A 27,620-nucleotide genomic window follows, 5' to 3' on the forward strand; every position below is an offset into this window, starting at 1 on the left:
TAGCAGCTACTGTCACTGCTCGTTGTTTGGGGGCTCCCTCTGGGGTCCCTTTCCATGAAAGTTCCTTCATATATATATATACACACATATTTTTAAATTATATATATATGTGTGCGTATATATTCACTTACCCTTTTTAATTCACTAATTTCACACACTCACCAAATCTTATTAATAATCTTGAATTTTTTAAATTACATTAAAATTCATTTCTTTAAATCTTTAACATTCAAAAAATATTTAACATATTACAAAATCAAACCCTAAGTTGGTTATCAAATTAGACTCAATGCTCAAACTCAACACATTCCACAAATAAGTCAAATTAACCCAACACGTCGAACAAAAGTTAAACAACAGGTCAAATCAGTTCGATTGACATGTCTATACGTGGCATTTCTATCAGCCTCATGCCATTGTTCATGGGCCACACGATTTCTTCTTTCTTTTCTCCCATATCTTATTATGAAATGTCCAATTTGCGTTTAGGTTTTTAATTGTTAAAACAGCAAAAACAGATTAGATATTTCACCTAGCTAAGCCAAACAAGTGGTCTTCAATATTCCTCTGTGAAAAGGAAAAGAAAATTGTATTGTAAGTAGAGAGTGACAAAAGTCACTCATGTGGGCTTGTTTCAACTGTTCATATGGGTTATTAGTGATACAGTGACACTTCTGTTTGTTTGTTCATATGGACTCATTTTGGTTCCGGGGTAAAAGTAGATAATATGTTAGAAATATGGGTTTTTTTTTTTTTTTATCATATGTCCCCAAGAGTAAGGTAAGATAAAATGCATTAAATGCATGTAGTTTTTGTACTTTAATTTCTATTATTCGCATTTATGCTAATAAGTGCATTTATTTTAACATAAGTGAATAAAATTTGTTTAGGCACATCAAAATATATATATTCGGTATACTTCATTATGTTTCTTTTATTAGCACGTAGTAGAGGAACTTCAAATGTGTACTACTAGCAGTCAAGATGGTAGAGACCAAATACCTCAAATGTGTACTACTAGCAGTCAATAAAGTGTTTGTCCTATAAATAAAAACACAGAAAGTTACCTTATAGGTTTTGCTTGGTGAAATATTTGACAAGATTAAAATAGTTGGAAAGAAAAGAAAGAGAAGGTTAAGATTATAATTATGCATAGGTGTTCCATTTTAATTACTTGTCTACTCTTTTATATACGTGGACGACGAAATAACTATTTAGAAAGTTAAAAGTTATTTGGTAATGGGCGATGGTAGATATTTACTAGCTACTAGTTGTCACCCCTTGTCTTAAACACCATCATGTTCATTACTTGTCTTCTACTATTGTTGCAATTATCTCCCATCATCTACAATATTACAATGCCATTATTCTCAACATGATGGATGGATGGTACCCTTTTTGTTATTGTCATACATTACAGTTAGAAAATAACATGTTTGATGCATGGAGGAGGTCTTGAATTAATGTACCACTAAATTCTAAACATTAATAATTAACTTGAATTTGACGTCTTGGCGTGCAGTGCAAGTGATGCAATGCGACCCCTTTGCGTGCAAGTGATGCAATCCAACATTAAGGAATTAACCATGGAAACAGTAACATCCAATTCAACGCTTCAGATGAAAAGATGAATGCGAAACAGAACAAGAAGCAAGCAAACAAGATGACAAAGCAGGAACAGACAACCAAACTAAGCAGCCAATGTGGAGGAGGATTATATATATATATATATATATATATGGGATTATGGGAGTGTTTTAGTAGTTTAGGGTTTTGGGGGATTACGATGAGATTATACAAGTTTAAAATCAAAACTAAAAACTATAAACGGCAACTTACTATTTATTGTATTGTTTAATTTGACATTTATGTTTATATATAATAGTTGAGTAGCATCGATTAGTTCATTAATCAATAATATGAAGTTGTAGTCTTGAGGGCTCGATGAGAAATGAATATATAGTTGGTTTATCGAGTGAGTTTAAGCGTAAATTTTTATATATTTATGTGGTGTTAGTGATTTATAAAGTATTTGTGAATTTATACATACATACTTATTAGAAGAAAAAAAAAAAAAAAAGTCAGCATGCCTTAACTCTGAAGGTAGCATTTTCCGGAGAAAATTGGACCTAGAAAGTGATGGGAAATTTGAGAGTGACCCAAACCTAATGGAATGGTGGATGGTGGAACTGCCACCCCTCTATCCAAAGACAAAGGGAGATAAAAAGGGGGGACTTCTTGAAGAATTAATTAAAAGGGAGATAACAAGCTCTCCTCTGGCTTTGTTCATTCCTTGGATGCAAGTCCAACTTTATTCTATTCTATTGTAGAAGTATTTATGTGAAAGGAAAAACGAGTCGGTTTCAAGAATAATAAAAAAGAGTAATTTTTTTTAAACAGTGGAATATTATGGCTAAATATTTAAAAGACGCATTTATCTGTTTATTATCTTCTTCTTTTTTTAACTTATATAAACAGATATGTGACATGATTACTTTAATCCCTATTAAGAAAGCAACTAAGATTCAAAAATTTTAATAGAAGACTCTGAATTTAAGCTAATGCTATTTAACCAATTAGACTGCTGCCCCATGGTGAAATGGGTCCTTTGGATATAACATAATGTGAGGTAAAATTTACTCTTAAGATTTAAGGGAAACAAATTTCTCTTTTGAAGACTTAGTGATGCACAGTGCTTCAATGTTCATTTTTGTCCCTAAAAGAGCTAGAGAGAGAAGCAAGAATGAATGCCCTAATCCTATCTTTTAGATATATGCCTTTGCAAAAGAATGATTTTCATCCTTTGCTTGCCTCTCATGGCAGGAATCACCACACATGCATAAACTAAACACAAGATCACAAGATGTCAAAGGTGCGTGGATGAGCTTTTTTCTTTTTTTTCTTTTTTCTTTTTTTTCTTTTTTCTTCTTAAGAAAAGTACATATATACCTCTCCACAATTCAAAACTTAATGGTCTTTTAACAGATTTGTTAAAGAGATAATAATAATAATATTAATAATAACAATAATGATGATAATAAATCAATATCTAATTAATTCGCTTAAATTTTTAATAAAAAATTTAGAATGTCTATTTAGTCAAAATATTTTCTTAACCAAATTAGCATATAAACGTTAGTTACATGTGAATAAATCTAATACATCTGTACATGTTTTACCTTAAGTCAAGTATTTTTGTTTAAATCATAAAGGTGTGAAGGATACTTGATCCCTTTCTTTCTTTCTGTTTGTGGGTTGCTTAAAATGATATCAAACTATGGCTTTAGTGTAACCAAAGTTAATTTTGGGTATAAGATATGATTAAAAGCCTTGTGCTTTAAGAATTTTCTGTGTGAGAAAATAAAGGAAAGAAATATGCTTAAAGAACAAAACAGAAAAATAACAATAGAGAAAGTGTAAAAAGTATTTTTTGAGGTTACGACTGTCATCATTTAAGTGAAATTTTATCTAACTCATGTATTTCGGTGCATTTTGATTCGTAGGGGGATCTTTGGGTGGAGTGCGAAATCCTTGCATTATTCAAAAAGAGAAAGAAAACAGAAAAGTGTAAATGTAATGAAAATAAATTCTTCCAAACAACCAACAATACATGGTGATGGATTACAAAAGAATGGTGGGTAAGCAAAGAATATATATATGGTCAATCACGTGAGCTCTTTTTTTTTTTTTTTTTCCTTTCCTTTTATTTTTTATTTTTATGAAAAGAATAAATTTTGAAGATCCCAACCGAAATTACCTAAAAATCATTTTAGTAAATTATTTATGAAAATTGGTTTACAAAATTGATTATCACAAATGATCTAAATTTTATAAAAGTCATTATAAAATAAAATACCATTACTGGAGATTGTAGCTCCAATAAACGTGAAAATTTACAATAAAATGTTTTAGTAACGGCCAACTTATATGAAACGAGATATAATAAAATGTTTTTACTCACTTTAAAAATTCTTACCATATGGAAATAGAAACCTGAAAAATAAAAATAAAAATGATTACAAATAGGGAAAAATATAACAATCATAAGATTACAAGATAAGATGAGATTAGAAGATAAGGATACTAAAGACAATCTTGTGCTAATTTTGCCGAAAGGTCAGGGGAAGGAAATCCTTATATTTCATTTTATAGAATAAGCATATTCTTAAAGCTTTCACTATAACAAGAATAAATGTTTTTGAGTAACCAAGAGTGGATTATATTTCTTTCCTCGTAGAGTTGTGCTTGAAATATTAGGATTTGGACTTAGCCATTTGGGCCGATTGTGATGTAATTCTTGTGTTTCGGCTTTCATTGGGCTCTCTGTACTTCCAAATTTGCTTTCTAGGAGCCCACCTTATGAGATGACTATTTTATGTGTTTAGACAGATATGCTGCCTAATTTACTGTAATGATTTCATAAATTAATACTTCGTACTTAATTAAAAAGGACTAAATAAATAAACTAACTGTAAGACATACAGTATAAAGCGTGTAAATGTAATTAGTCAAACACGTGTACTTACACCCATAAAATAAATTTTATTATTTAAAATGTTTCTCGTAAATGTCTTCTTAAAAGGAACCTCACCCCAAGCCCACCGCCACTATCAAATTTTTCATATACCTGGTTAAACCATTTTGGTCTCACTGTCCGTCATTCTCTTCCTAACACTCATAAAATAACAGCTCTTAACTCGTAAACAAAATTCATTTACAATGATATTGCGCTATGGGTAGCTTGGCAAAAGTGTGGAGTTAAGAGAACACAACCATGTAACTACCTACTACTGGTGCTACAAAACCATTTAAATATAGGCACTGAACAGTGGAATCTTTTCCTTCAAGACCATCAAACGCCAAGCAAAACCTGCCAGCAAGTGAAGGAAGAGGTGTAACAACAGTAGGATGTTGCAACCCCCTCAAAATGATTCAGCAGCTTGCGATCTTCGTCTCATCTTTTGGCGCTTCCTCCTCTTCAGCTCTTCGTATCATCTTCTGATGCTTCCTCTTAGGTTTTCACCTCTTCTCACTTTTTTGGTGTCTTCCTCTTGAACCACCAAATCATCACTTCTCCACATACCTTCTTGGCAACTCAAGGGGTTGGCTCCCTCTTTCAGTTCATTGTCGCAAGGAAAACTCCACATGAAACCCCACTTCCAACTGGGACATCTGCCTCGCTTATGTGATAGGGAGAAGAAACCTCCTGCATATGCCGAAAATATGAAATAGTTACATAGGATAATTTGCAAAAGCAAAGCGAGGGGAGTGGAGGCAGGGGATTGTCTCCTGCATCTGTTTCAGTTTTACAACACAAATGCACAGAAACCTCCCATGGCACTAACAAACACAACAGTAAGCAAAACCAAAAATCAGAGATAGGTTTGGATCCATAAATGGAATGCAATTTTAACATCAAAATAAGGCCTTCAGTGAACTGATTAACAGGGTCATGATACTGTCAAAGAATGACAAATTTTCAGGAGGCAAGGCGTACCAGATTCATTTAACGCATCCATTTTGTTATCTTCATTGTCATTATTTTTCTTTTCTTGTTGGCTTGATTCTTTGCTGCAATTCTCAGCTTCCTTTTGGCATTTCGCATTGGATTGATCACTGCCATCAACTTTTCTTCCTGTCTCCTCTTATCCCTCTTCACCTTGAGAACTTTTCTGATCCGGCTGTAAACTTGTACAAAATTATTCGTCCCTAATGTATCTCTAATACTTTCAACAGCCTCTTGTGCTAATTGCTTCACATCATCTGAAACAGAAAGCAATTTATGAAGAAAATATAGAAGTCAAATACATGAAAACAAAATTCAAACAAGTACATGGAAGCTACATAGGAAAATAAGAAAATGAAGCAAAGTCTAATTTTGATTTTGAAATTTTTATGATCCATTCAAACTGCTATATTATTTACAATAACTGCCCAATTTATCATTTTGTGCTTAGGATCTCCCATTTGCATGAAACCTTCACTGCATATATATAAAACCATGTGAAAGTAAAAGATGAGACACAATAATAGCTTTCTAAACATTTCATAGAATGAGAACTAGAAATACCCAGCATTATATCAAATTGACAATGAGTTATTGCTTGGTTGGCATTTCAATCATGTAAAAGCACGTTTAGTTTTAGAGATTGAGCTTTGAGATAACTTTGGACGAGCATGGCCAATTTTTTGGACAAAACTACTAAGCTCTGGATGAGTGAAAAAAAAAAAAAATCAGAACTCACCTGGAATAATTTTCCCAGCATATCCTTCAGAAACTTTGTACAGTGGTAACAACATTTGATATACATAACCTTGAAGGTTGTCAATTTGTGATGAATACCTTTCTGGGTTGACAATTTTGGGTGAGATTGACTTGAAAACACTAAAGATTATTTTCATCTGCATATAAAGCTTAACTTAGTCATTAACAAGAACTTTCCGTAAAAAATATGGAGCAGAAGAGTAATAGGCAGAGACTGCAGAGGGTAACAAAAATATACTCAACAAATATGGCACAGTCAGCACATCCCTCAGATGTGCCACTATTTAGCAAAACCCACCTGAACTGCTTCCATCTGAAGGGCAACTTTTCCCATTCTCTTAAGCAAGTGAGAGACGAACAAAGATAGATCATTTTTTTCTTGATCATTACGATTACTGTCACCCGATGTCATGGATGCTAACGTACTTCTTCCTTTTCCAGGATCAAGGAGCTGGAATGCTTTAAGGAAATGATCTCGCTCATGGTTTTCAAGTGACAACCAGTAGCAGCGAGCATCCACTCCTTTGTTAAGTCCCAATAGTGAATGCACACCACAAATTGCAAAGATGAGGTTTTGGATAATAAGGGTCTCAGCAACTTTGTCAATGAGTGTTGACTTCAGTTGGCAGCAGATAGAAACAGCTATAAAAAAAAGTCTATTTGGTTTCATTAGGAAAAACATTCCTAATGACATCTCAGGATTTTCTGTATTGGCCTCGGTTACTGAGGCAAAGTACAGGGCCACCAGTCGGTTTGATACATCACGAAGCCACATATGTGGGTGCAACAGAAACTCACAAATTGTTTCCCATAGATCCTGCAAATTAGACAGTTGAAAAAAATTAAGTTCATCGAAAGCAACAGTAGACATATAAAAATGAGAACCAAAAGAAACAAATATCTCAGTTTTTTCTACAAAAATGATGTTTAGATATATGAATGAACAGTCAACTACTTAAACCAAGCAGGAAGCGGTGTTAGGTCACCAGTTCCTGATAGCATTGCAGCAGGGTTGCTTCTTGGAGTTCTGGGATCAAGTTCCGTGCAATGTGTTTATCTCTCACCATTTTTTTGTCATAAACATCCTATGCCCTCTGTGCCAATGCAATGAGTTTACACGTCGTGTGCACCAATGCACTTAGTTTGGTTCAGTTTCTTTGTTAGTCAACCTCAATATGTGGGGGAAGTTGCACAACAGGACGACTGAGATCTCTATATACACCAATGCACTTAGTTTGGTTCAGTTTCTTTGTTAGTCAACCTCAATATGTGGGGGCAGTTGCATAACAGGAGGACTGAGATCTCTATATAATTGAAGTTAATGCCCCTAACAATTCAAGTTTCTAGAAAAAGGTTGCAGTTAAAAGAGAGACAAATTGGAAAAACTCAGTTACAGCTTCCAAACCACTTACAGATACAGAACTAGAAGTTACTTTAACAAGAAGCAGAACATGGGTGCAATAAATGAAAGTTTACTTAAAGTTAGGATATATGTAACAATTAACCAGGGAAATCTAAGTAGAAATGCTGTTGAAGTTTGCCTAGAGTTTTTGATGCGGTAGAAGATCAGTAATGTTGAAGTCTATCGGCTGGAAGTTTTAGATCAATTAGGGCTTTTAAATATAAGTGTAATTACTTTGTAATTTTGAGGGCCAAATTGTAATTTACCAAAGTAGTTAGTTACCTTGGGAATCTCGCCTTTTTCTATTTATAGGAGGGCGAGGTAGGCAGTCGATTGACTGATAAGAGAGAGCTTCTGTTTTGTCTATGTTCGAGTGAGGAGTTTCCGTTCTTGAGAAAGAGAAAGGCAGTTTAGTCTTGTGTATTTCTTGGGAGAATGTGTGCTTGTACTCGGGGAGATAGATAAGTGTTTAGAAGCTTGGTGTACTGATTTTTGTCATCCTAATAAAGGCTGTTTGGAGTGGGTGTTGATTGCTGGATGTGGGTTTGCCTAAAGGCATTCCGAACCAGGGTATATCTTGTCTCTTCTGGTTTATTTTCTCTTTCCTTATTTCTGTTTTGTTGTTGGTTTGTGTTGGTTCTTGTGTTTGGTTTCTGTTTCTACGAGTTTCTTTGAATTCACAAGGGAGTTCTCTTTGGTTGGCTTCGGTTTTACAGTCCTAAATATCAACAATTTGGTATCAGAGCCATCCTTCGCCCAAGATAAGTCTTCTTGATACTTTTCTTGATATCTTTCTTGTTGTTTTTATTAGACTCTAGTTCTAATTATGGCTGCGACAAGATATGATATAGAAAAATTCACTAGCCAAAATGATTTCGGCCTTTGGAGAATTAAAATGAAGGCACTCCTAGGAAACCTAGGATTGAAAGGAGCATTAGAAGAAAAGAAAAAGTTACCCGAAACTAGTACCCCTGAATAGAAACAAGAATATAGTAAACAGAGGGAAGAAATAGATGAAAAGGCATATAATACTTTAATTCTTAGTCTTGGTGATAAGGTTCTTCGAGAGGTCTCAAAGATGACCACTGCTCTATCCTTATGGAATAGGTTAGAAACCTTATATTTGACCAAAAATCTTTCCACCCGGTTGTTCTTAAAAACTAGGTTTTTCTCATTTAAAATGGGAGGGGGGCAGAAACTGCAAGAACATATAGATGACTTCACAAAGTTATGTTTAGATCTTGAAAATATTGATATAAAATATGATGATGAGGATAAGGTTCTTGTCTTATTGCACTCTTTACCAAGATCTTATGAAATTTTTGTTGATATATTAAAACACAGTAGAGAAAACCTGTCTCTAGATGATGTTATTGGAGCTTTAAACTCCAAGGAACTTCAACAAAAGTTAGAGGTCAAGAATTATGTAGGAGATGCCCTTACAACTAGGTCAAGGACAGAAAAGAAGGATCAAAAGACCAAAGGAAGGTCTAGATCAAAGTCTAAAAATGGTAAGAAAACAGTAAGGTGTTTCTTATGTCATGAAGAAGGTCATATTAAGAGAAATTGCCCTAAGAAAAAGAAGGAATTTCAGAATAAAGGGAATACTGAGATATCATCCTCAATCTGTGAATTTGATTATGATAGTGCTAATGCTCTAGTTGTATCAAAAACTGAGAACAATCGGGCTTGGGTTTTAGACTCTAGTTGTTCCTTCCACATGACTCCTCATAGGGACTGGTTCCTAAGCTTTAGGGACATAGATGGGGGTAAAGTCCTGTTAGGAAATAACCAGGAATGTAAAATCAAAGAGATTGGGGATGTTAAAATCAAAATGCATGATGGAATAATTAGGACATTGGCTGCTGTAAAATATGTACCAGATTTGAAAAGAAATTTGATATCCCTTGGAGAATTAGACAAAAACGGATACTCCTATAGAGGAGTTGGTGGAGTCCTTAAGATAGTAAAAGGATCTCTCATATGCATGAAGGCTATCCTTCAAAATGGCATATATATGTTGCAGGCATCCACTGTAGGGGGAGAGGCAGCATTAGGAGAGGGAAAATCCTATGGGCAGTCTAGACTGTGGCATTATAGGATGGCTCACATCAGTGAGCAAGGACTCAAAGAATTGGCTAAGCAAGGGATTTTAAGTACTGAGAAAGTTACAGCTATAGACAAATGTGAAACATGCATATTTGGAAAATCAGTAAAAGCAAAATTCCCTAAAAAGGCTACTCACTCCACTAAGGCCCCTTTAGAATATATCCATTCTAATCTGTGGGGTCCTTCCCAAACCTTATCTCATAGTGGAGCTAAGTATTTCCTATCTATAATTGATGATTATTCTAGAATGGTTTGGATTTATGTTTTAAAATCAAAGGATAAAACTTTTGAAACTTTTAAAATTTGGAAAACCATGATAGAAAATAAAAAAGGAAGCAAAATTAAAATCATTAGGACTGACAATGGTTTGGAATTTTGCAACAAGGAATTTGACAACCTATGTAAACAAGAAGGTATCCTAAGGCATCTATTGGTTCTAGGAAATCCCAAATAGAATGGTTTGGCCGAGAGAATGAATAGAACTCTCTTAGAGAGAGTTAGGTGCATGATTATTCATGCTAGGCTGTCCAAATTGTTTTGGGGTGAAGCCTTAGTCTCGGCAGCCTATGTTATTAATAGGTCACCATCCACAGCCATAGGGTTTAAAACCCCCTATGAAATGTGGACTGGTCACAAGCCTAATATAGATCATATTAGGGTGTTTGGGTGTATAGCTTATGCTCATTCCAAACAAGGTAAGCTGGACCCTAGAGCTATTAGGTGTTTGTTTATAGGATATCCTGAAGGAGTTAAGGGCTACAAACTGTGGAGTTTAGATCCAGATATGCCTAGGACCTTTGTAAGCAGAGATGTTACTTTCAATGAAGAATCTAACATAAAAGACTTTGAGGGAAAGGGAGAATTAAAGGATGATGAGAAAGAAAAATCAGTAGATATAGATCCATCTGGAAAACCAATGGGTAGAGGCCAAAATAACTCAAGATCAAGAATTAAGTCTTCAAGAAGAAAATGAAGGGCATGGAGAATTTTCTCCAAGTCAGCAGGATGATTATGAGGGATCCTCTGCAGATCAGCAAGAGGATTATGAAGAATCCTCCTGCTTAGAAAATTCCCTTGATCCAGAGAGATATAATGTGGCTAGAGATAGGCAGAGGAGGGTTTCCAGACCTCCAGTAAGGTATGGCTATTCTGATTTAGTTTCCTATGCCCCGTTAAGTGCAGCTGCAGAAGTAGGGGAAGAACCCCTTTCATATGAAGCAGCAGTAAAGTCCAGAGATTCTCAGAAGTAGCAAGAAGCCATGAAATCTGAGATGGACTCTCTTAAACGGAATGAAACTTGGGTCCTTGTAGAAAAACCCTTAGGAAAGCGGGTTGTTAGCTGTAAATGGATATATAAAATTAAGGAAGGAGCTGGAAAAGAAGATAAACTTAGGTATAAAGCTAGGTTGGTGGCTAGAGGTTTTACTCAAGTAGCTGGTGTAGATTTCAATGAGGTATTTTCACCTGTTGTGAGACACACCTTAATAAGAATCTTGCTTGCAATCTCAGCTCATTAAGACTTAATTTTAGAACAAATGGATGTTACAACAGCTTTTCTACATGGAAATTTAGAGGAAAATATTCTTATGGAACAGCCTAAGGGATTTGAAGTAAGAGGTAAGAAAGAACTAGTATGTCTTCTTAAGAAATCTCTTTACGGTTTAAAACAATCCCCTAGATAATGGTATAAGAAGTTTGACTCATTTATGTTGTCCCAAGGGTTTAAGAGGAGCTCATACGATAGCTGTGTCTATTTTAAACATATGCCCAATAATGTATCCATATATCTTCTCCTATATGTAGATGATATGTTGATTGCAAGTCAATCAACTAAGGAAATCATGAATTTAAAACTGAGTTTAAAATCAGTCTTTGAAACAAGAATTAGGAGATGCTAGGAAAATATTAGGCATAGAAATTAAAAGGAACAAACAGCATAGGCAGCTAATCTTGTCTCAACAATCCTATCTTAGCAAGTTGGTTAAGAAATACAATATGAGTGATGCAAAGGGTGTATCAATACCCTTTGCCCAACACTTTAAATTGTCTCATGAGCAGTCTCCAAAGGATGGAAAAGACATTAAGGAAATGAGTAAGATTCCTTACTCTAATGCTGTTGGGAGCTTAATGTACAGCATGGTCTGTATAAGACCAAATTTGGCCCATTCTATGAGTGTATCTAGTAGGTTTATGGCCAATCCGGGTAAAGCTCACTGGGATGCTGTAAAATGGATTTTCAAGTATGTTAAAGGGACCTTAGGTATGTCTTTGGTTTATGGTGGAGGAAAATTAGAATCAAAACCTTACATCTTAGGGTTTACCGATGCAGATTTTGCTGCAGATATTGATAAGAGAAGGTCTTCTACAGGTTATGTATTTCAGCTATGGGGATCTACCATAAGTTGGAAAACAAACCTGCAATCGGTAGTGGCTTTGTCCACAACCGAGGCAGAGTATATTGCTGTAACAGAAGCAATAAAAGAAGGTCTTTGGCTTAAAGGAATCATTAGTGAACTTCTAGGAATAGATGTTAAGGTTAGGCTAATGTGTGATAGCCAAAGTGCTATTCATTTGGCTAAAAATCCCTCTCACCATGAAAGAACCAAACACATAGATGTTAGGTATCATTTCATTAGGGAAATTCTTGAAAAAGAAGAGATAGCCCTAATAAAAGTTGTAGGAGAAGAAAATGCAGCTGATATGTTTACCAAAGCTGTCCCTAAGTCTAAATTACAGCATTGTTTATCCATTCTTAATGTTGTTTATGTTTAATATGATCAGTGTTTTGTCTTCATCCAGATAAGAACAGGTTTCAGGCTATCGAGTGAAGAACTCAAGGCAAATGGTGGAGAATTGTTGAAGTTTGCCTAGAGTTTTTGATGTGGTAGAAGATCAGTAATGTTGAAGTCTATCGGCTGGAAGTTTTAGATCAATTAGGGCTTTTAAATATAAGTGTAATTACTTTGTAATTTTGAGGGCCTAATTGTAATTTACCAAAGTAGTTAGTTACCTTGGGAATCTCGCCTTTTTCTATATATAGGAGGGTGAGGTAGGCAGTCGATTGACTGATAGGAGAGAGCTTCTGTTTTGTCTATGTTCGAGCGAGGAGTTTCCGTTCTTGAGGAAGAGAAAGGCAGTTTAGTCTTGTGTATTTCTTAGGAGAATGTGTGCTTGTACTCGGGGAGATAGATGAGTGTTTAGAAACTTGGTGTACTGATCTTTGTCATCCTAATAAAAGCTGTTTGGAGTGAGTGTTGATTGCTGGATGTAGGTTTGCCTAAAGGCATTCCGAACTAAGATATATCTTGTCTCTTCTGGTTTGTTTTTATCTTTCCTTATTTCTGTTTCGTTGCTGGTTTGTGTTGGTTCTTGTGTTCGGTTTCTGTTTCTGCGAGTTTCTTTGAATTCGCAAGGGAGTTCTCTTTGGTTGGCTTCGGTTTAACAATCCTAAATATCAACAAATGCCTTTTTTTTTTTTTGGGTGCAAATAAACAATAAAATGAAAAGTGCTCTCACCTCACCCAAAAACATGAAATGAAATAACAAGAGAAAATAATGAACACACAAACCCATCTTCCAGATATAGTCCTGGAACTCCTATTTGACCTTCTCACTTCAATAAGTTGACCCAAATCCATGCATGCTTGCAAAAAGATGCAGACATAACAAATGGGCCTTACCTCAAGATCCTTTGCTAGGCGCAAATCATGGAACTGATGCAGTATCTTTTCCAACAGAACCAGCGAGTAATATGCTTCTTTCCAAAAAGGAATTGCAACTTCAACAGAAAGATCTAGATGTCTGTCAGTGAGAGTATCAATGGCAGAGTGGAGAATGTTTCTTATCATTGATAGCACTTCATTGATATGTTTCTGAAATCCTTTTCTTGTCACTTCTACCAGTAACCCCAAGACCTACAACAAAATGTTTTAAAGCCCAAAACATTCTATAGATAAATAGCAAAACCCACAATGTGCGAGTCCAAAACAGAAAAAGAACATTCAGCATCTTATTATGGTTTCTATCAGATTCCAGCATATATTTTCTTCATTACTATATAAAGAGCACATATTACCAAAAGAAAGCGGGAGCCAAGGAAGGGACATAATATTCAATATATTTCAGCATGAAATTTTAACAGTTGGCTTGGTTCATCCATTTCATGCTTTGTTTCATGTATTTGTGTCACTGATTTCAAGTACTACAAGAATATAAAGCAACAAAATTTGCAGCATTCTCTAGTTTATTGCTAAGAGCAATTCACAAACGAAGATTAGGAAATTGACTCCATGTTGGCCTCCCACAGATAGGTTTGTGCTTAGTTTTGGGAAAGAGAAGGATAGATTGGTATGGCAATCATTACAAGGGAGAACTTCTAGCCATGCACATTCCATGATGCCTTTTGTAAGAAAGAAAGGTCTGGCTTTCCATGGAAAGTTGCATGGAGATTGATTGCTCCTCGAAGTCAAGATTAATTCTATCAGCTGTCCTTGGTGCTATTGTAACACCCATCCTTTTATGAATTGTTTCTCATAATTAATTTAGTATTCAGAAGAAATTACAAGAAAAGAAAATTTTGATTAAAAGATTAAAATGGGAATCGGATCAGCCAATATGTAGTTCTAGGTTAGCAGCGGGATCCAAGGTACAGTCCCAAAATTGGAATTTAAATAAAGAATTTCAGAGAAACGGATCTCAGATTTGGATTCCCCAAACAAGTTCATTGACATAAAGTCTGATAAATTCTGGAGATATGCCTTCAGGCACAATTTTCAAGGTAAAATAGAGCAATCAAGCAAAATGAGGCATTTATGAAATTAGGTCGGGGTGGAATATAACTCCAACTAAAAGTGTACAAAATATAAAAATTCCCAATATGGTTTTGACTACCTACCTGTGCTGCAGCACTCCACAAATGCTGCTTACTACCTAAATACCAAGAAAGACCATATTCCAGGATGGAATGAAGTGAATGCAGGCTCACATTCCCAATCAGAAGCTTTATAGCAGCACCAGCCATTGATCGGACTTTGTTGTCAAAATCATTGGCCAAACAAATGACCAAATGGACAAATATCGTCTGGGAATGCTCATCAAGAATTGTTTTTGGAAACTTGATTACAATTGCATGGAGCATTTCAAGCACAGCTTCTCTTCCTGCTGAATGTTCATACCTGCAAGAATGTATTAAATCACCTTTAAGAAATTGGTGAAGTGTGCTAAAAACACAAAGAATTAAGAGTTACACAGATCATCATATAGATCATTGCTTGCCTAAGATTTGAAAGCAGAAAATCAAGATGTTGCTGCAAACGCTTCTCTGAAAGATGATAGTCAAGTAAGAATTGCAATAAAATTTGACTGCACTTCTTGCGAATTGGTTCCACTTGACTTGTAACCATCAGTTCTGCAATCTGAGTTACAAGATCGTATATCTCATGGACTACAAGCTTGCGAGTCACTATTGCCTTCAAAAGTGAAAGAGCAGTAAATGAGGGATTCTTTTCAAGATCAATAAATATTGGAAATTGGATCACCATATGCAATTGATCTGTGGAAAGTGTAATCCTAGTGTTCCGCAGAAGCACTGTTAACAAGCTCAGACATGATTGCATCAGAGGGCTGCTGGTATTTACTGATCCTTGAGCTATAACCAATATAGAAATCTTTATCTTGTCGGCTTGTGATTCAAGGGATGGTAAAGGCAGTCTCACCAATGGAACAAGGCATCTGAGGGCTGCAGATATGACATCTTCATACTTGGAAATCAAACACTCAGTAAGCAATTTGACAAAGGGATCCAACATTGATAAAAGTTGTTCATCCTTCTTACTAAGCTTTGTCTTCTTAATGCGATCATGCAGCACTCGGAGAGCAAAAACTGTAATAAGATGAGATGATTGTGAACTGGAGTCAATTAACCTTCCTGAATTAAATTTGCTGCTATCCTCATCTATATACTGCTCTTTTGCATTTGCACCAGAGGAACTTTTATTTGCATCACACATAATGCCATCTTCGATGAGGCTATATAAAAAGACAAAGAGATCAATCTGATTTACAGATGGATTACACTCAATGCCAGCAGCTATGTTGCTTAACATAGTTTCCAATTTCAGTTTCACTTTTGGGGTAAGATGCTTCTGCAAACGAAATGTAATAGGCGAAAGTAGCTTCAAGGCATGCGTTTTGAATGTGATGTTCTGGGCAATTAATTTCAGTGTTTCAAAAGACTTGAGCTTCCTAGTCTCCTTCATTTTTGAAGCAATCTTTTCCACCTCTTTCTCTTCTGAAACATCTCCAAGAATATCGTTCTCCACCACAAAAAGAAGCTGTTCGAGACAATAGTCCAACTTCCCACTAATGGGACTCACTAGAGATTTTAACAAAATGAAATTAAGAGTATATCCCAGAACATGCAACTCATATCCTCTTTTCAAGGTTGCTCTCAATACTTGGACAATGAACTGCAAGTACTCCAAACCTAGCTCCTTCAAACAGGCAGCCAAAGCAGCTCTAGCCTCATCACGAATGCTTTCTAAGCGATTTTTAAGGAAGTTCGAAACACGATGGATTATACTTGGAAGATGCATGTCCATGACATCACCAGGAAGCAACTTTAATAGCTTAAGTGCCACAAGACTGACGTTGACATTGACATTATCAGAATCAGATGATGAGAATTTCTGGATCTTAGGCAGCACATTTTTATGGAGACATGATTGTATCTCAGAAAAGTCAACAGTACCATGTTCATTGCCTTCTCGACCTGGAACAGTTTCTGTAAAATGAAACTGATCCAGAACAGCACAGATTAGCCGCAATAAGACCTTCTGTTTGTCTGGTTTGAAGGTCATCTCTCGCAAGCATCTCATTAAAAATGCATAATATGACCTCCATTCCATGTTACCAGCAACAGACGCAATAGCCTCCAAACATGCACTTCTAATATTTTCTGCCTTTCCAACTTGTACATCAAATAAAATATTGAAAAAGAGAGGAACAAACACTTTACTTGCAGTGACCTGAAGTTCATAGCAGCAATACTTGTTATAAGCCAAGTAGCATAAAAAATTGTTTACTAATAACAGTATCTCCAAGGGAGAGACAGTATTACCTCTGGCAAATTGGCTGAACTGACGAAGTTCCTAAAGCGTATCAAAGCCCTTGCTCTCCTGTGTTTCTGCAACAAAATATATATACATATATAGGTGGACTTCAAAAAATCAGCAAATACTCTACCTACACATATTTTTGCCAGTATACTTGTACATAAAACAGAGCAAACGAAAAATATTCTTCATATCTTTTCAAGGGGGAAAAAAATATGGGAACCAAGGCAACTTCCCAAAGGATAAGAACAAAATTCCAAGATTCAACAAGCATTTGTAAGTGTCTATTAGAAAATTCACAATATATATATATATATATATATCTGCTGGGGAAACATTTATCTCCGTTCTGGAAAACTACAGGAATGAACGGTCAAGACAACATTTTTCAGCATTCTAAAAGGGATAACAAAAAACAGCTTCTTAATCAATATATCAACCTTGACGTACTAAAGACACAAAGAACTAACCTGTAAATGCATAATATTGTTGAAGAAATCTTGTTCTGCATCTTCACTGCACAGTGCCCTAAACGATTTAAGGGTTGGCATCTCTGGAAGCTTCAACACCATTTCTCGAAGTAAATCAATCCATCCCTGAAATCACACCCATTTAAGAAAAATCAGTGCTAAAATCTTTTTACAAATTATATTCAGGAATTTTTCCTAAAAAATATGAAACACTAAAAGTTTCACTGAACATACATATGTAGCTTTAACTGAACATATGAATTTTATGGGTATAAGCACTAACCATGAACAACATACCAAGCCTTTATCATACTATGTGGGGTCAGCTACATAAAAATTCTAGTTTTCCATTCTTCTATCCATGGCCCTATTTTCAATAAGGTCCATATATTTAAATATCAAACCTAAGCTTCTCCCACCAAGTTTTTCTTGGTCTTCTGCTACCTCTGCTAACTAACTACTTGGCCTATTCCATCCACTCTCCTTGCAGGAGCCTCCATTGGTCTTCTTCTCATATAGCCAAACTATCTTAATTGTGTCTCCCACATCTTTATCTTCAATAGAAACCACTTTGACCTAATTACAAATAACCTTAAGTTTTATCTTTTCTTGCATGGCCATGCATCCATCTTAGCATTCTCATCTTGTCACATTCATATTTTCCACTAACATTTGCATTTTATGTGATGGTAACAAAGTTGGCCTTATAGTTGTTTTATAAATTTTTCTTTTAGCTTTAATGGAATCTTACTATCACATAAAATACCAAATGCACTTCTCCATTTTAACCATCACGCCTTATAAATAATATCCTCGTTAACCTCTCCATCTTTTTCGATAATTGATCCAAGATATCTAAATTAATCTTTTCTTGGTATGACTTGATCTTTCAATTTTATCATAAGATCATCTGCACATATTTTTACTAAATTTACATTCCATATATTCAATTTTCACTCTACTTAATACAAAACCTTTAGGTTCTAAAATGTTTCTCCATATCTAGAGCTTAGTATTCACTTCTTCTTTTGTCTTATCCACCAAAACTATGTCATCTACAAATAGCATATGCCATGGCACCTTTTCCTAGATATGTTTAGTTAGTTCATCCTGTTCAGAATAAAATAAAAGCATAAAAAGATAAAATTAACCCTCTATTTAACAACTTAAGCTTTCAAATGAGATGGTGGTTAACAATTCAACATGGTATTAGAGTACATATAGGTCCTGAGTTCAAATCTCACCGCTAACCCAATATATAAATTGTTGCATGTGATTGGACCACTTATCAGTGAAGCTTGGCCGCACAACATGTTGAGAGTAAAATAATAGTATAAAAAGATAAAGTTAGACCTCTACCTAACAGGTTAAGTTTTTAGATCATAAGGTAGTTAACAATTCAACACATCCATTGCTAAGGCAGCATGTATTGTCCAAGTGATAGGAAAGACATTGCCTCATTTTTTTGCTCCCTGATCTAAGGTTATACTTGAAACAAATAAGTAAACTTAGAAAAAAGGCACGCATGAAAGACTTCATTGCCTTGTGTATCCTTTATGAATTGTCAGCAATTTCAGATCCCCTCCAGTTATTTTATCACATTTAATTTGGATCTAGGAGAGTTTTAATAAAGAAAGAAATAAAAAAATAACAGAAAAACACATACAAAAAGAACAGACCAGGTAAAAAAATTAATACCTTTTGTGTAGGAGCCTCTTTGTTCATTGCATCCCCCATATGTTTGAGAAAAAACTTGTTAATTATCTGGTGAATGCAAGCTTCAGACCAATAGATGTCATCAAATTTTAATTCTTGGTGAAGAATTTCAGCAGAGAACTCAATAAATGAAAGCAATAATCTATATCCACTTTGCCTCAAAATCAATTCTTCAGATGACATGTCATACACAGCATGCGACAAAATGATCAATGCGTGCTTCTCTCTAACAGTATAAAAGAAGTCTTTGTTTATCTTTTCATAAGCATTAATAATACGGTCATAGTCAAGACCACCCATCTCCAAGGCAGAGGCAGCATTCAGTTCACAAAAAAGGTTTGCCTGCAGTCAAGAAGACAACAAAAGAGTAACAAAGTTGAGAGATCAAATTCCTCCAGTGACAACACTTCGAAAGGGGAAGGGCAAGAAAAGTAAAGGTGGGACCAATTTACCACATCCATTACAGAAGCATCAGTTTTGGAAAGAGAATCAAGGAGTCCACAAATAGATATCCGTACATCCAGACTAGAAGAAATGAGAAGTGGAGAAACTGCATTCAGAATTCCTGTTGTGCTTTCACTCCCTAATAAGGGTATCACGTGTTGAATGACCTGCAAAGCTACTACAGATGCATCTGCAAGAAAAATAATGAGTTTCAAGCTAGAGGGCTTGATAAAGCCAAGATACACAACGCAAATGTTAATATAAAAATTGTGAGATACTAACCAGAATTTTGAACTCCCTTTGTTAGCAAAGGTAGGACAATATCAACAAATTTACTTGCTGCTGAAGGATCTTTAACATATTTTGATAACAACTTGAAAATATTTAGCTCTCTCTCCCCAGGACATTTCACCAATTTCCTAGTACAAAAGGATGGTCACTCAACAAGGGTCAATTTAAATTCACAGCTATCTAATCCAAACAAATATGAAAAATGAGAAAAATCTGTGAAGAACACCAGTAATGTCTGAACAATCCAATCACAGAGTAATTTTGTGATTTAACAGAAATTTCCAAATGTGAATTTCATAATATATAATTCTGATATCCTCCTTGGGAACCTCAAATATACCAAGAACACGTATTCTTGACTTTGGCACCATTATTCTATTTTTTATGATTCTAATAGAATTTATAGGCATGATTTACTAAGTTAACAGTTTAGTACTATGTATAACTTAATAGCAAGAGAAACAAAAGCAATTTTCTTTCAATAATCACCAGAAGAAAAAATACACATAAAAGGACAGAAAATCTAAAAGTTACAAATCATAGTAAATATGGCAAGGTTACTCTTAACAAATATTAGGTTCATTTTACCTAGGTCAATTTTATTTCAGTAATCTTCTAAATTAAGGACAAGCAGTAAAACTTAAGGAAAGAATTGAAAATTTGAATGATTATGGTGCTTATAGGTCGTTGAAAATTAGGAAGCCTCATGCACTACGTGCACCCCTTTTTTAGTATGGTACGAACTGAAAACAAAGAATGTGAGATGAATGAAGAGTACTTAAGTCATATTTATAAGAATAAATGTGATGTACGAAGTTGTGAAAATTCTAGAGGAATCAAGCTAATGAGCCACACTATAGAACTTTGGGAGAGAGTGATTGAACAAAGGTTATGAAGAGAAACCAAGGTCTCTAAAAACCAATTTGGGTTCATGCTTGGTAGGTCAACCATGGAAGCTATATACTTGCTAGGGCACCTAATGGAATATGGATAAACAAATAGATCTAGAAAAAGCTTGTGACAAAGTCCATAAAGAAGTATTATGGAGGGTCTTAGAAGGGGGGGGGGGGGGGGGGGGGTTCAAATTGTCATAGACACATATCATGGAGCAAAAACGTGCTGGAACAAGAGGGGAAGATACTAAGATTTTTTCAATTACAGTTAGATTATATCAAAGATTTGCATTAAGTCCTTACCTCTTTGCCCTAGTAATGGATGAACTCCCTAAACATATCTATGCAAAGGTGCCTTAGTGTATGCTAATTTACAGAATGGCATTGTGTTGGTGAATGAGACAAAAGAAGACATGGATAGTAAGCTCAAGACATGGAGGAACACTTTAAAATCAAGGTATTAGGTTTAGCTTATTAGAAATTGGATATATAGAACGTAAGTTTAATAAAGATATAAGTGTGGAACATGTTATGGTGAAATTTGAAGATCAAGTCATCCAAGAAAAGATCAGTTCAAATATCCTAGATGAAATATCTTGGATGGTTAAAATGGAATATTGCTTCTAGCATTTTATATGATAGTAAGATTTCATTAAAGCTAAAGGAAAATTTTTATAAAACTACAAAACCAACTTTGTTCTATGGCACACAATGTAAAGGAAATAAGCACCAACATATGCAAAAATATGACTATATGACTAATGAAGATAAGAATGTTACAATAGATATGCAACCACACAAGACAACAGTAGAAACGAGGTCATTCCTAATAAGGTCAAAGTGACTCCTACTGAAGATAAGATGCATGGAACATAATTGAGATACTTTGGTCATGTGACAAAGAGACAAACAGAGACTCCTGAGAGGAGAGCGGATAGAATAAAACAACTCTTTAGGCAAAGAAGGTAGAGGAAGACAAAAAAATGGTAGGAACTCTTAACGTATATATAAATTGTAAGGGGCTTACAAAAAATAAGCCATAAATAAAAATGATTGATAAGCTATACTAATGTAACCAAACTGACCTAATGGGATTAAGGCTTGATATGTTGTTGCCGTTGGTACTTGAAGAAAACAGGAGGAGAAAAACAAATTCATGCTGACAATGGAATAACAAGAAGTTCCCAAAGCAAGACACAAGGTCCACTACCAAAAGTTTTTAAGATTTTAGGTCAGAAAGTATATCTCAGTTAAAAGAGAAAATTTGCATAATTGAAGCTATGAAAATTGAGGTGGAAAAAGAAAGGTTGTTAATATTCATATATTCAAACTGCAACAAGGACTTGAACAACGACAGTAGCACCAATCTACAGTCTGCAACTGCTACAAGTCCCAAAGGCCTAGAATTCCTGCTCAGCAATATACCAACTGTAAGAAATTCAGGGCCTTCCAAAACCACAAGGATAGTTGAAGCACAATTTTAAAAGGTTACAATAAAGTTATTTTCTCCAATCAGGATCAACTTGACTAAACATAAAAAACTCGAGTAAAACAAGAATAACTGAAATATTAAGAATGACATGTATGATAAGTGACAGAGTATGGCATGCATGACAACTGCAGGCCATGCAGGAAAGGGAAGCAGCAGGTGGTTTACTATGAAATATTTAACCAAGTTTTCCAAACACATCCAAGCATGCAAGGAATTGAGGATAATCATAGTCAATCATAAGTTGTAGAAGGCACAACACTACAACAAGTCAACAGTACATGACAAACATGCAAGAATGACTTGCAACTATTCATACCTCCTTGCTACATTATTGAACTTGAAAAGACAGTGCAAACTGCAGATCAGTGCCTCAAGGTTATCAAATAATAATGTCATCGTTGGATTGTCTTCATCATCAAGTTCACTACTGAGATTCAATAGGTTCTCAACAAACTTCAGAACAGAAGATAAAATGGCTTGGGAAGCTGTTTTAACAGTAAGAATAAAAAAAATATCACTGACAAGATTCTCTTCTCTTTGCAATAATGATACAAGCTTGTGGCTTCTGCTCATAGCAAGAAAGCAAGAAAACAACGAGCTGGGCTTCTCACTAGTTGCACCTTCTTGCTTGAAACCATCTACTAAAGGTTTCACTGATGTAAAGAACAAATCCCAAAATTCACACCCAAACTCATGGTCCATATATTTATTCAGAACGAAAGAAAGGATCTTCAAGCATAAAGATCTGAGTTCCTTGAACTGCTTCATGGCTGTACTGCTCTGCATGGTTGGAGGCTTATGTTCAGGAGAGTACCATATGTTACTTCCAAAATGTGCTATCAATGAATAAACATAAATTAATAAAAAAAAAAAAAGTGTACGCTTTTATCTTACCCTGGGTTGTCAATGATTTTGATAAAATCCTATTACTAGTCCCTGTAGAATTAATGAGACAAGTGCCACAAGCATGGAAAAAATCAAAGAGAGCTTACATTCCAAACCCATCTAATTCATCTCACATGTGAGATAGTACCAGCCTTGGCAGTGCTAAATTACCAACAAAATCACTATAAATTTTCCCTCATCAGCAAAATATAAGAGACTCTGAGTAAATGCAAATTATTTTATAGTGTTCCTATTTCTTCTTCCCTTTTCTTTTCCCTTCTTTGCCATGCATGGTGTCATTTAGGGTGAATGTCAACTCACTTTTTAGGTCCTCCAATCAAGAAATTTTGAAGTTTTGTATCATACTACAATAAGCCTAGCAGTTCCAGTATAATATAAAGCTTACCGTGATCTGATACTCTCCTCCACCATCTAAAGCTAATCCTCCACTCTTTCCCTTGTCAAGAATTAAAGTACAGCTCCCCAACATGCGGACAACACATCCAACTAACAGATCAAGGTAGGGTTTAACATGCAATTCATCAAAAACTCCAAGAATATCTTCAATTACATGCAAAAAACCATATCGCTTCTTCCAAGAAAGGGCCACTATGTTGTCCATGGTGAAATGGTTCAAAATATTGGACAAATCAAATTCATCCTTAAACTGTTCAGGTGATGCCCAGAACCATTTCCTGGTCCCATCAGAATCTTTTGAATTGTGTAGCAATGGCTTTATTAACAGTGCAAAGAAAAGAGGAAGCTCGTGAACATCAAGTTGAACAATGAATCCGAGGACTGCCTTGCGATGATGTACACTTGTATGCTGGGAAAAAAATTAAATAAATCAAATAATATTAGACAGAAGAAAGGGACAAAATAAAAAACGTAACTAAAAGACTAAGTCAGCATGCCAAATAAACATGCCTTTCGAGAGGCCAACGTTTTCAATTTTCGGACTTTGGGGATCAGAATGCGTGTAACCAAAGGTACAAGATAGATTCTATGATGTTCTTCAACAAAATTAGATTCTTTGGACAGGCTCCATGTCGTTAGTTCCTCTCTCAGACTCTTTGAACTGATCAGATTTTTCAGATGCTGGCCATATGGGGTTAAAAAATCATCTTTCCAGTTCAACAAGCATTCAAGAACTTTCATCTGTATCTCAGCATCATTTTCATCAAGAAGCCTGTAAAACCCAGGAAAAATTATGAATATGAAGACGTTAAGTCATGTTCAACTAGTAAATTTAATTCTGAAATCTGTAACTGAATTATCTGGAAAAACTTTTCTGTTCCACCAACTTTGCCAGTGAGCAAACAATACAGAAGTAAGGATAAGATATCATGTGTGCAACCTCCATTTCCAGGGTCTCTTGAACGTTAGTATTTCAGTGATTGCTTAAAAAAGAGCCTACATGCGAGTGAAGAAATCTTTCTAGCTTTGTCACAGATGTGAGATAAAAATGCAGTTATCAAATCCTAGTTCATTTCAAGTACATACCTAAGTTCCAAAAATGATAACAGCTTAAATCAGAAAGTCATGCAAGATAGAATGGATCCAAGTATATGGATGCATCTGCATGGACATATCTAACTCTTGGATATTTTTCCAATTATAAAATCTATACTATTTAGAGTTTATGTCAAGCAGCATAACCAATACCAGGACCAAAGCCTATGTGAAAAAATACAAAATGAACATATAGTTATATGAGTGATAAAAATACAGTTACTAACCTATATTGCAAAACCTCCTTAAGGAATTTACCCCTGTAGAATGACTTGGGATTTCGCATCAATTTCAACAGATTTAACCACTCCTTGAGGACATTCTTCCATTCTTTGCCTTTACAAACTTGTGTGTTAAATGATCCCACACTGCTGTTCTCATATGAGAAGCCAACCAAATAAAAAATTAGACAACATTAAGAGAAGACCTCAATAAGGTGGCATCTTCAAGAAAATTTCAACATTCCAGGCACATAAAACTAGAAATAATTACCTGTCAACATCGCAGATGTCGTAACCCATAAATTTCAAGAACAAAGGTATAATTTGCCGAGACCGTGATTCTGTTACAGTTGGAACTCTTTGCAATGACTTAATTAACAACGTCAAAACAGTTGCACAGGCGGTGTTATCAAATATAGGAGAAACAAACAAATTGAAACGTTCAACCAAATCTGGAAAGAAAGAGAGGCAAAGAGTCAGATCAGGATATGAATAATCAGCGTTGAGAGTAAAATAATAGTATAAAACATAAACAACTTAAGCTTTTAGATCAGATGGTGGTTAATAATTCACCATAGTATCAGAGTACGTAAAGGTCATGAGTTCAAACCTCACTGTCAATCCAATATTTAAATTGTTGCATATGGTTGGACCAGTTATCAATGAAGCCATGCCTGAGGGGCATGTTGAGAGAAAAATAATAGTATAAAACATAAACAGCTTAAACTTTTTAAATCAGATGGCGGTTAACAATTCAACAATCAGATATGACGAGCTATTTGAACTCAGTAGTTACTCCTTGGAGATAAGGTTTAAACATTTCTCTGACTCATTTAACATGAAAGTACAAAAGAATCACACAAAAATTTTCCTAGTTTTATTCATGAGTAGGAATGAGCATTTATCATTTATAACATGAATAAGCATTATATTGAAGCCACTGAATCAAAATAGGATCCATACAAAGACATGGGCACATGATTTAGAAAAACTCACAAGAAAGATCCATAGAGAAAAAGAGGCACATACCATTGGACTTGCTAGTAGTTGTGCATTCGCTCCCATCAGGTCGATCAAGAGATGCTAAAAAATTAGATTCACATTGGTCCAAATACTGAACAAATCCATCCCATACCCTCTCAAAATACCTGTTAATCAGAACAGCAAGGCATTCCAATGCTGGGTCCCACAGATAGCTAATTCGGTTGTGGAAGACACCAATTACTCCATACAGAGCGGAGGGCAAATATGCTTCAGTTATTCTTGCAGCAGAGAAATCCATCTGTAATCTGGAAATAAACAGGACTGCTTTCCTGCTCGTGGAAACTGAAAGAGGTATTTCCTCAATTGAGAGGAGGAGCCGAAGAACCTGATATTTGGACAAGAATAAATGTCCACTTACAACCAAAGCATAACAAGAAAAACAATGGCAGGAAAGATAAAGAGAAGTACACACATTACTATGCTGATTATTGGCCAAGCAAGATTGAGAACTGCCAGTTCTCATTTTTTTCTCAGCAGGCTGATCTTCAGGAACATGATCACTATTTATAAGTTCGTAATGGCACAATATTCTTAAGGTGGAAAGTCGGATCAGTTTGTCTGAGTTGCACAAATTTTGAGCAAATATGCCCAATGATTCCATAGCCTTATCAACTTTAAGTTCTGGATACAATACAGCATTATGGGCTGCTTCTTGAAATGTAAACCTTGATATGCATTACCACAGTTAGAATGTTAAAGAAAAGATCAATGTTTCTCTTTTTCTTAATGAATAATATTGGAAATAACCAAAAAGAGAAGAAAACAAAGTTGATGAACAATAGAAATTATTCCAGAAAACTTGCCAATTCTGGACACATAAACCAACTTACTGGTCCACAGAATCCAAAAAATCAGCTACAGCAGATAGTATCTGTGGTGATGACCTGTATCTTGAAGCAAGTAGCAAAAATTGGCTTACTTTTTCATCTCCAAAATTACCAAAATGCATTTTTTGATAGGAACTCAAAGCAGCCCCAATTAGGCTTTGCCAGGTGTGTGTAGGAAACCCTGCAATATTGTCTGAAAGAACTCAAAGTAAGTCACTGAAAGTAGACCAGAAAAAAACCAAACAGCTAGTAAGTCTACATTGAATAGACCCCAATTCAAAAATCTCAATTAAATACCACACTAATGTTATTAAGCATAAAACCAAGACAATCATTCAATTTTACCAAAATCTTTTTGAGTGGCAGAAAATAACCAAAGGGATATTTGTGGTGATTATACATCAATGAATGAATCTCTATATTTCAAACTGAAACCACTTCAAAACTGCAGGTACAGAAGAATCTTAACAACTCTAATATGCTTATTTGTTTCATGCCTACATGACAATTGTGACGGCACACCAGTTTAATTTTCAGTTCCCAGAAAATATTTGTTAACATCTTAATGACATGTGAAATACCTAATTCATTCACCAGAAGCTGATCAAGTGCATACACAAGATCGAGCAATATGGATGAGTTTGCTTGGACGTCTTTCATATAGGGATAGCAGCTTATTATGCCCCACAGCAAAGCCAAGTTAATCTCCTGAAATTGAATGGATGAATCGCCATGCACAATTTGATTCATAACCCCAATCCAGAAGCCAACAGCATCTTGCAGGTAACTGCAGATTCTCAAAACCTCTTCTTTGGATCTTCCATCTAAGAAGCTGAAGCTTTGATCTTGCAGTTTTTCACAGAACATAAGCAGCAAAAGTATAACGTCTTCTTTCGAAGTTTCTATCAAATCACTCAATGCACTGGAATTCAATTGT

General features: G+C 35.2%; 1 protein-coding gene across 2 annotated transcripts in view; it reads right to left on the minus strand.

Annotated features, from left to right (window-relative positions):
* Positions 1 to 4,657: 4,657 nt before the first annotated feature.
* Positions 4,658 to 27,620, minus strand: part of LOC127799294 (uncharacterized) — a 32,579-nt gene continuing 9,616 nt past the window's right edge. The window contains exons 12-32 of one of the 2 annotated variants that reach the window (XM_052333211.1): positions 27,265 to 27,605; positions 26,687 to 26,876; positions 26,269 to 26,521; positions 25,842 to 26,181; positions 25,084 to 25,264; positions 24,819 to 24,959; positions 24,007 to 24,268; positions 23,486 to 23,905; positions 22,511 to 22,974; positions 19,801 to 19,937; positions 19,527 to 19,708; positions 19,057 to 19,416; positions 17,359 to 17,484; positions 16,894 to 16,959; positions 15,051 to 16,801; positions 14,671 to 14,950; positions 13,457 to 13,690; positions 6,564 to 7,082; positions 6,246 to 6,402; positions 5,498 to 5,763; positions 4,658 to 5,206 (exon numbers count right to left, since the gene is read on the minus strand). In XM_052333211.1, the coding sequence (XP_052189171.1) occupies positions 5,507 to 5,763; positions 6,246 to 6,402; positions 6,564 to 7,082; positions 13,457 to 13,690; positions 14,671 to 14,950; positions 15,051 to 16,801; positions 16,894 to 16,959; positions 17,359 to 17,484; positions 19,057 to 19,416; positions 19,527 to 19,708; positions 19,801 to 19,937; positions 22,511 to 22,974; positions 23,486 to 23,905; positions 24,007 to 24,268; positions 24,819 to 24,959; positions 25,084 to 25,264; positions 25,842 to 26,181; positions 26,269 to 26,521; positions 26,687 to 26,876; positions 27,265 to 27,605 (6,661 nt within the window). In that variant the 3' untranslated portion in view covers positions 4,658 to 5,206; positions 5,498 to 5,506. Of the gene's footprint in view, positions 5,207 to 5,497; positions 5,764 to 6,245; positions 6,403 to 6,563; positions 7,083 to 13,456; positions 13,691 to 14,670; positions 14,951 to 15,050; positions 16,802 to 16,893; positions 16,960 to 17,358; positions 17,485 to 19,056; positions 19,417 to 19,526; positions 19,709 to 19,800; positions 19,938 to 22,510; positions 22,975 to 23,485; positions 23,906 to 24,006; positions 24,269 to 24,818; positions 24,963 to 25,083; positions 25,265 to 25,841; positions 26,182 to 26,268; positions 26,522 to 26,686; positions 26,877 to 27,264; positions 27,606 to 27,620 lie in introns of both variants that reach the window. The other variant, XM_052333210.1, reaches the window with a different exon arrangement.

This window comes from Diospyros lotus, chromosome 4 (assembly GCF_014633365.1).
Source record: "Diospyros lotus cultivar Yz01 chromosome 4, ASM1463336v1, whole genome shotgun sequence".
NCBI lineage: Eukaryota > Viridiplantae > Streptophyta > Magnoliopsida > Ericales > Ebenaceae > Diospyros > Diospyros lotus.